The sequence below is a fragment of the Mesoplodon mirus genome, assembly GCF_964341445.2.
Source record: "Mesoplodon mirus genome assembly, chromosome: 2".
In the NCBI taxonomy this organism is placed as follows: domain Eukaryota; kingdom Metazoa; phylum Chordata; class Mammalia; order Artiodactyla; family Ziphiidae; genus Mesoplodon; species Mesoplodon mirus.
In genome coordinates, this window is record NC_138977.1 from 204,383,185 (window position 1) to 204,392,714 (window position 9,530).

The 9,530-nt window shown below is 53.0% G+C and overlaps 1 protein-coding gene across 1 annotated transcript; it reads right to left on the reverse strand.

The window, feature by feature from the left end:
- Positions 1–3,303: 3,303 nt before the first annotated feature.
- On the reverse strand, positions 3,304–8,633 carry CYP17A1 (cytochrome P450 family 17 subfamily A member 1; the record flags this gene model as incomplete). The annotated part of the gene is made up of 8 exons (XM_082636590.1): positions 3,304–3,590; positions 4,098–4,201; positions 4,709–4,878; positions 5,202–5,417; positions 5,806–5,892; positions 6,303–6,532; positions 6,736–6,874; positions 8,337–8,633. 8 exons carry the CDS (start codon positions 8,631–8,633, stop codon positions 3,304–3,306), a joined length of 1,530 nt encoding a protein of 509 aa, XP_082492716.1.
- Positions 8,634–9,530: the final 897 nt, after the last annotated feature.

The following is a 9,530-nucleotide window of genomic DNA, read 5'->3' on the forward strand; positions in this document are numbered from 1 at the left end:
CTTTGGGAGGTTTGTGTAAAACCCTTAGAGAGGGACTTATTTTGTGGGTCTGGATATAGGCAATGGTAATAAAGCCAGTATTTATCAAGGCACTGAACACAAGATGTAGGTCCATATTTTGTTCTCAGCAACGCTCTGGGTTGGTGGTGCTATTTCGACACACATCTCAGCCACCCATATTACAGATGAGAAAACCGAGGTTTAAGAAGGCCAAGTAAGTTGCCTACGCTCACTCGGTCTGTAAATGACAGAAAGAAAGAAAACTTGCTCCCGCAGCCTGACCTCTCATCTTCTGTAACTCCCAGCAGTGTGGAACCCTCCAGCTCACACAGCCCTTTCTACTTTTCATCCTCACCAGAACCTCAGACGATGGCAGCACAGGTGGTAAGTTACCCCACTTTACAAATGAGAAGCTAGCAGTGAGCCTAAGATCCAGAGCTAGGAAACTGGGGAGCCTGGAGCCCAGAACCTGGGGCCTCCTCCTGCAGGCCTCTCCCCACCCCTCTCTAGCCTCTGTGGTTGGGTTCCTGTCCTGAGATGGGTGTTCATCCCTCTGAGCATGACTAGAGGGAGGGTCTCCTCGTTTGCTGCAGGCTTTGTGGCCACCAGAGGCCAACCAGAACATTCATGGTGGGAATGTTTACACCACAGTGATCAGCAAACACTACAAATCAAGGCTGTTCCCTACCACCAGCACCAGAGAACTGGTTGTTCAATGTTTATTTACCATTACACCATTGCCCTGGTTAAGGGCAGTCTGAGGCTCAAAAGGTGACTGTGGGGTCTTGATGAAGACCTTTCAGCTTTGCCAAAGATCTGGAATTCCTTCTGCATAAGGAGTTAAGAGTTCTTTTACCACTGCACCAATTAGCCAAGTGATTGAGAGCATCTGACTCACTCCTCTTGCGTGTGTAACCTACTTGTCAGGTTGATGTGTAGCCAAAAGAACACAAGAGGGCTCAGTCTTGAATCCCAGAGATGCAGGGGTGGCAGCATCCCCTGGGGCCACCACACCCATGTGCAGCCCAGGCAGGTGCTCAGGCGCACGTGCGATTCCACACCAATGAACAGAAGCTGAGGGCTAAAAGGATTTAGGCCGGTGGGAAAAGGCCTTCCAGGCAGGGGAAGGGCAGCTTGGGCAGGAGTCAGAGTTCACGAGGTCATTTCCTGAAAGGATGCTCAGCTTTGTACTCTCCCCAGCCAGACACTCAGGCCCTTCTGCACAGACGCGGAAGACCTGTGAGTGAGCATGCTGGCTCCTCATCGTGCGTCACTGAAATCCCGGGTTCTGGTCCCAGCCCTGCCGCTTGGCCGCTGGGTGACTTAGGGCAAGTCACCCCACACACACCTGCCCCCAGTGGCCCTCAGGTTTCTCGTCTTCATAACGAAGAGTTAGCTTCTCATTTTCTTGCTATTCAATGGTCTGAATCAAGGAGAGTGGATATTTCCTTCCCAGTTACACTCATGCACTGTTTCTACAGGGATGTTGTTTATCTCTTCCTCACTAGTCCGCAAAATGCCTTTCATATTCTGAGGAGATTTGGAGAAATTAACTCTCCTCCAGCCGGTCAGCTCCCCTCTGCTCTGAGCTGAGGGTAGCTTGGCTCTGGACCAGCGAGCAGCTGGTGGGGACAGAGGAACCCGGGAGAAGGAGGGTGCCACCTCCAGTTTAACCCCTTTCTCATCAGCTCACTGTGGTGGCAGGACCTCTCTAGGCTCCCCGTGATGGAGGCTGGGGTCAGCCACGGCTGCCCACCGACTCCTCTGGGCTCTTTAGCCAGGCCTTGGGGTCACGGGCCAGTGAAGGCCAGCACTGAGTTGGGGGGCAGTGGGGAATGGTCGACTACCCCTGGATTAGCAAAGCTCTTTGAAGGAAGAAGAGGCTGCTGTGGTGGAAAGCCTTGGCCCTCCCTCCTTGCGGGGGCTCCCTTGATTTCTTCTCCCTGGAACTTGGCCAGGCGGAGTCTCAGGCTTGCCCTGCCGGCCCGTCCAGAGCCCTCCTCCAGTCAGAAGGGAAGGACCAGGTCGCTGATGATCTGACCCTGGTCTGGCTGGCGCCAGGGAGCTGGGGTTGAGGCCTCTCTCTAGGCTAAAGGGCAAGGGTCAGTTTCTCCCAGGGCATCTCAGGACACCCTTCATTTGCGGACTGGCCAGTGGCCAAGGTTTAAAGAAGTCTGGGCTCCATTTTCTAGTGAGGCATTTACAGACTTCCTGGGGTTTGGGGGTGGGGAGCAGGGGCAGAGCCTGGGCACTTCAGCGGGAGGCTGCCGTGGAAGCCCTTTCCTGGTGGTGTTTACCCCAGTACAGAATGAGGAAAAGGAGACCTACCAGTCTTTGGGGACCAAGACGAGAGGGATGGGTAGTTGTGGGTTGAGTTTATGGATCATAGACACTTCCCCAGAGCCAAAGCTCTGAGGTGCATGCAGTGATGAGTGGATCAAAGCAAACATGGTCTGCTTTGCTTTCAAAATGTAAACTCAATCCCACCACTTCCTGCCATCTCCACTGCTGCCGCCAGGGTCTAAGCCACCAGCATCCTGCTGTCCGGGACCAGCACAACCTCCTCCCCAGGGCCCCCACTTTCATCCCTCTGCAGACCAGTGTCTACTCAGCAACTCGAGTGATCTTTTAAAAATATTAACCAGACCTTTCCACTTGAACGTGTAAACCCTTCTGTGACTTCCTCTCATACTTGGAATAGAAACCCAAACTCCTTCCTGCTACTTAGAAAGACTCCATGGGACCTGGCCCTGCCTGCAGTCTGACCTCATCAGGGACCACTCTTCCCTTCATTGGCTCTGCTCTAGACTGAATGACCTCTCCTACCTTGAGAACTGCTCACCTGCTGCTCCCTCAGCATGGGACACCTTCCCCCCCATCTTCACGCCTTCCCCAATCAGTCATTCACAGTGGCCACCCCCCACCCCTGCCATTCCCCTCACATCACCAGCACCTAGTGTAATTGACTCCAAAGCACTTGTGAGTCTCTGAAATGCTCATTTGTCAGCCCTCACTAGAATGTAAGCCTCACGTAAGACCAGGGAGCCTGAGGGTCCAGGGACAGTGAGTGGGTGGTACGTAGTAGGTGCTCAATAAAATACTCTCTGAAAGAATGAGTGAACAAACAAACGAATGAGCTGCTCAGGGACCTTCTGAAAAAAAAAACCCACAACTGTTTATTCACAGCACTGCCAGGGCTGCAGGCTGGAAAAGAAGGCAGAGTGGGCGGGGAGGAGGGAGGAATGGTTGGGGAAGGTGGGGGAGCTCCTCTAATTCCGTGCTGTGGGGTCACACAGGGCGGAGTCACGAGGTGCTACCCTCGGCCTGGGCTTCCTTCCAGGCCTGGCGCACCTTGATCTTCACTTTGAAAGGATCGATCTGTAGGACTAAACCGGGGTTGCCCTCCAGAGAGGGTAGCTTCCCATCATCGGGGATCTCCAGGTCGAACCTCTGCAGCAACCAGGTCATGAAGAGGAAGAGCTCCTGGCGGGCTAGCATCTCACCTATGCAGGAGCGGGGTCCTGCTCCAAAGGGCAAGTAGCTTAATGACGGCGAGATGAGCTTGGTCCCCGTGGGGTCCAAGAAGCGCTCTGTGGACATGGGGAGGTGTCAGTCAGGGCCCAGGGCAGGAGTAAGCAGCGGAGGGGGGGCAACATGGTCCTGCCCAGGGGACCCCAGCCTGAGAAGATGGACCACCTTACTTGGGGGAGGGGGTCCCAGTCTGAGGAGAGATACAGCCCTGCTCTCAGGTAGCCTTTAATCACACAGAGGAGATGGAATATTCAGGACAGATGGAAAGAAGGCGTATTAACAGATGAAAATGCCACCATCCAAGGGGAGAGAGGGCTGACTTCACGGGAGACATATGCCTAGAGGGCTTCTTAGAGGAGGAGATTTGCTGTTGGTGGAAGGAGAAGGTGGGAACCCAGCTGTGAAGAATCTGGCTAAGTCTAGCGTAGGATGGGGGTGTCAACAGGTCCACGTAGTTGGAGTCAGGAGTTTGCTAGTAGCAAGCGCAGCAGAGGGGGAAGTGGTGCTGGAAAGGTGGGCACAGAGGTGGCTGTGTGGCCAGGGAGCAGGACAGAACAGGGACTCACCGGGCATGAACAGGTCGGGCCGGTGCCACTCCTTCTCACTGTGATGCAGTGCCCACAAATTGACCACAACATCTGTGCCCTTGTCGATGGTAAGGTCACCAATGCTGCCCCAGGGAGGGAGAGGAAAAGAGGGTCTGGAATATTGCCCTTCCCCACCTGCTCAGCCCCAAGCCTCTGTGGTCCCCCACTTTGGGGAAAAGAGCCCTTTACTCCCTATATTCCACTCCCTTATCTTTTCCTCAGCTTCTACCAGGTGGACTATGAATCCAGCCCTCTCCTCCTGACAAGCACTTATGTATCAACACTTGTGGGCCTGTCAGGGCCCACGGGTATGTATGTTGAGCTGGTGCCTGTGCGTATGTATGTGTGTTGTGGCTATTGGACTGGATAGGAGCATCCCACACCACATGTCTCCATGTGGCAGCAGGCAGCCTCTGAGGGAGGTCAGGTAGATCTGTGGATTAGTCAGTGGGTGTGGGTGGTAGACACGTTGGTCAATAGGGTCATGGGTAGGATGATTAGTAGTCAGTGGTTGACTGTAGCCAGCTGGGGGTGTGGGGTGATGGAGGAGGGACCAGGTGGGCTGGATGTTACCGGGAGGGAAGACACACCTGGAGTCAACGATAGCCTTGTGGGGGATGAGCGTGGGGGACACAGGCCGGATTCGAAGCACCTCTCGGATGGTGGCCTCCAGCAGGACAAGGCGGTTCCGGTCACTGATAGTTGGTGCACGATTGAAACCTATATTCTGGTCGACATCGTCCTGGATCCTCTTCTTCAACTGAGGGCCAGAACAGGGTGGATGTTACCAGGGTGTTTAAGCCCGGGAGAAGCAAGGGCTTAGCAGAATCCTACTGTCACATCCAGAAGAGCTGGCCCAGACCCTTCCCAGTGGTGGCTCTGCGAGCCCAGGCTTTGTTTCCAGAAGACGGGGCAGCTCCACCTAAGGGCCAGAGCCAACCACTGCTTGGGTAAGGGGTGCGGCAGCCCATTCATCCTGCAAAGAAGTCCTGAGGGTATAGTCTCTTCCTCCCTCTCTGGAGCAGAGGTGAGTCTGGCTGGGGTCAAGAGTGGTTGGGAAGGCTGGGGTAGGGAGAAGCTCACTGGAGGATAATGTAGCAGGAAGGCCACAATCCACTTTATCACAGAGGTGGTGGTTTCCACGCCGGCCCCAAAGATGTCCCCTATGGTGGTGAGCATGTGTCTATCTGAAAGCAGCTTTGAATCCTGGTCTGGTCCAGCATTGTTATTGTCTGCGTTCACCTTGGCTTGGATCAGTATGTCCAGCAAGTTGGTGATGGAGTCACTGGTGAAGTTCTCCTGGTTGGGTGAGATTGGGAGACAGTGATGAGGAAGGAGCCCCATCTGCAACCCCTACCATACTCTCACCCCAGACTGTAGATACAAAGCCTTCTCCCACTTGGAAGTGAGGGAGTGGAGTGAGGCTAGTCAGGACCCATGAGCTTGTGGAAGTAGGAGGAAGTGCTGGACCCTCTTTAAATCTGGGGAGTAGACAAGTCCCTTCTAGGATCCTCTTCAATTCCTCACTTTTCCACGCCTATTCATTAGTTGAGTCAGTTTTTATTGAGCATTTACTATATGCCAGGCTCTCTGCTAGGTGCAAGAGATCCTACAGTGTCCAAAATGGACCCAACCCTGCTCTCATGATGCTTTCCACCTAACTCATCATCTCTTCTCCATCACCTACCTTACTTTTTTCAAGGATTTCACTCAGCAATTCGTTTCGCATTCGAACACAACTCTTTATCTTTTCCAGGGCTTTGCTGGGGAAAATCTGCAAAGTAGAAATGTCAAATCCTATCTTTCTGTCTCTGGAGAGTTCCCACTCTAACCCCAAACTTCAGCCAGAATGGAAGGCTGGATAGGGACCCAGCCTTAAATAAATAAAACCCACTTCCAAGGGAAATGCATGATTAATGCTTGTGGAGCGCTGGTACTGGCACGTGGCAATTGGTGAATAAATGAGAGCCATTATCATGAGTATTCAAATGCATAATTTAAAAGCTAAACTGATTTCTGTAGAGGAGCAGCAAGGTTTTAAGAGTCAGAGGAGGTAGAGGTCACTGTGGCTGAGGTGGTCAGAAAAAAAAGTGGGTCTGGAGCTGAACTGAAAGAGGAAAGAAGAACTGGGGGTGCTGTCAGGATCTGCTGATATCTGACAGTGGGGCCCGGCCTCATCCTCACCTTAAACCCAGGGAATATGTCTGACAAAATCTCCTTGCCCTGAGCCTCCAGGATGCCATCATTGAACTTGTATATGGCCTTCAGGGCAGGATCCTCATTCTTGAAGGAGAAGTTGAAGCAGATAAAGCTGATTATGTTGGTCACCGCCAGAGAGAGATGCTCCGACAAATTTATGGACTCTCCATGCCGGGTAGCCAGGGAGTCGCACAGTAAACTGGCTTCCCGATTAACTGAGGGGAGAGAGGGGCGTGAGGGTGGGGAATTGAGCGCCCCTCACCCCCTCTCTACCAGTTCCATCTTAGTCAAGGACAGAGAGCAGATGTCCAGTAGATGGCAGCGGTAGCCAAGAAAATGCTAGATGGAATCATCCAGAACCCTCTCCCCTCCCAAACCTCTTCTCCCTCCAGCAGCCCAGGGCTGGCTGGGCACTCACTGATCTTCTCTAGCTTCAGGTTGCCATCCTTGAACAGGGCAAAGGCGTTCTGTGCCAACTTCCGATGCAGCTGCCAGACGGCACCATGGTCGGCGAAGGCGATGCCCTTTTGGTTGTCTGACAGGATGTCTAGAGTCAACTTTGGAAAGCAGGAAAGGACATAGGAATCAGACACCATCCACTGGTCCTAGCCCTGGGGAAGAAGGCAGGTACCTGCCGTTCCGCCTCCGTGTGGGACCTCCCTGCTCCACTCCGGCATGACTGTAAGGCCTTGGTAGGACAGAACCTATGGCCTCACACTCCCAACTCCATCAGAGAGACAGAGTGAGGAGAAAAAGAACACTGAATTAGAATGCAGCGGTCCTGGGGTTCAGGTCAGTGACAGGTGGCCTCTGAGCCTCTTTTTCTCATCAGTTTCTGACCAGGGGAAGGCAGCTGTGGATGGGATGAACTCTCTAAATTGTGCCTGTCCTGGGAACAAGAGCAGAGACCGAGGACAGCCCAAACCCCTGCCTTTCCCTGGGCCCTCTGGGGGCGGAGGCTGCTAAAGGCACAGCAGCTCAGCCACCCTTAGTTTACCCTTCCATTGCCAGGCTGTGTGCCCACCCCAGGGCCGCATCTGGAGAGTGCAGATTTCTGGTCCACTCAGTCTGGACTTGGGCCAAGCTGCCTCTTCTCAGAGGCACTCCCCAAACCGTAAAGCTCCCAAACTTCCCCTCTTCTATCCGCTGACCTGCAAACCCCATCTGACTAGCCTCCTCCTTCCTCTTTGCTCTGGAGAGAAGAGCTCAGCAGAGTTGGAAGGGGGATAGTTGGCCCGCAGACCTGGCTGACTGGTCCAAGGTAAAAAGAGTCAACCCTTGGTCTGATCAAAGATGAGCAGCCAGGGGGCCTTGCCTGGGATGTTCAAGGGAGTTCTCAGCAGCCGGGTGCTGCAGTGGGGGGCTGGCAGCGTTGCTGGATGGTTAACTCCCACTCCCCTCTGCCCCCCAGGAGCAAAACAGAAAGCTCAATAGGCTGGCTCATCAGCAACCTCCCTCAAAGTGCTACCATGGGTCAGCTCCCTGCGGCTGGAGCAGCTGGAGAAAGCTCCAGGAAAATAGCAATCCCAGCCCTCCAAGAGCCAGGGTATTTCTCCCTCACAACTTTCCACGGAGGACAGCAATCACTCCCCCCGCTTTTCCATGTGAAGAACAGCATTCATCAAGGCCGTTTATTGAGCACTTCCTGCACTGGGCACTGGGCTAAGTGCTTTCTATGCACTCAGTTAATTATGGAAGTCTAAGCTCAGAGAGATCATCATCCAGTTCACGGGAGAGATGACTGTTTTAAGGGCTCCCTGACGCCCTCGAACCACCACTCGCACCCCACCCCACCTCCTGGGAAGCCCAGAAAATGAAATCTTCCTTTAATTCTTCCTGCCTAGTTTAGAGGCTGGATGGGGTCCAAGGGGTCACTTCCCACTCACAGCCCTGGCAGTCTGTTTTTGGAAGAATCACAGGTTGTTAGAGCTGGAAGTGTCATTCCAGGCATGGCCTTGCCTGGAGAACTGAACATCCCCAGGGAGTGGTGAGAGAAGAGGGATGATAGGCACTGCTTACCACTTTGGACCGCCCGGAGAATTCCTTGCCCTTCTTGAGAAGCACCTCCCTGGCCAGCTGGTAGTGGCCAATCATCACAGTAGTCTTGGAACCCAGACGAAAGGAATAGATGGGGCCGTATTTTTCCTGCAGCTTGAAGAAGTTCACGTGCTGGTGGCCATGTCTGGGGAGGAACGGCAGGCTGCCCACCAGGGGAAGGGATGGGAGGCTCTTGGGGTACTTGGCACCAGAGCCCGTGGTCTTGGGCCAAAATAAATAGGCGAGGGTGAGCAGCAAGAGAACCAAGAGCACCCACATGGTGGCCGGGTGGCGGCAGGCAGGACAAACAGCTGTGGAGTGGCTTCAGCCACTTTAGGGTGCAAGGAGGCCTTTTTAAGGACTGCCCTGATCTTCACCTTGACTTTATGTTATTGCTCGCCTTGTGGAAGTTTATCCTGGAGCACAGCCAGGCCCGATCCCTCTCCCAGAATGGGGAGAGGAGTGGAGGCCTTCTTCAAGAGCTGGCTCGACTCCAGGGCAAGCCCCCTAGGGGAGGGGCTAGGTAAGGGGTGGACAGCCGGTCCCTCTCCCTCGCTCCCTGTCCATCGATGTCTCCAGAGTGCGCCTGAAGCAAATGATATCTAGGTCAGGAATCAAGGCTTGGGGTTTTCCATGCTGTAAAATCACAATCAATGCATAGCTGACACTGTCAGGACTGTTATAACCAGCAAGGATTGTCATAGATATTCTATTCAATCTTATCATTTAACAGCTGAGGAAAGTGAGGCCTTGGAAGATCAGGCTTGTATAAGGCCACACAGATGGTGATGACACGAATCCAGCCCTCCTGGCTCCTGGTTGGCTGCTTTTTCTAGTGGGAGTAAAACTCTTGGATTGAGAGCATGGGCCTTAGAGTCAGAAAGGTTTGGGCTCAAATTCTAGCTTGACCACTTTCTAGCTATACGACTTAAAAAAAAAAGTTTTATTATGTTAAAATATACATAACATAAAATTTACCATTTTAAGTGTACAATTTAGTAGCATTGAATATACTCACAATGTTGTACAGCCATCACCACTATCTACTTCTAAAACTGTTTTCATCACACCAAACAGAAAGTGTACCAATGAAGCAATAACTCCCCTTTTCCCCCTCCCCTCAGCCCCTGGTAACCTCTAATCTAATTTGTCTCTATGAATTATGCCTATTGCACA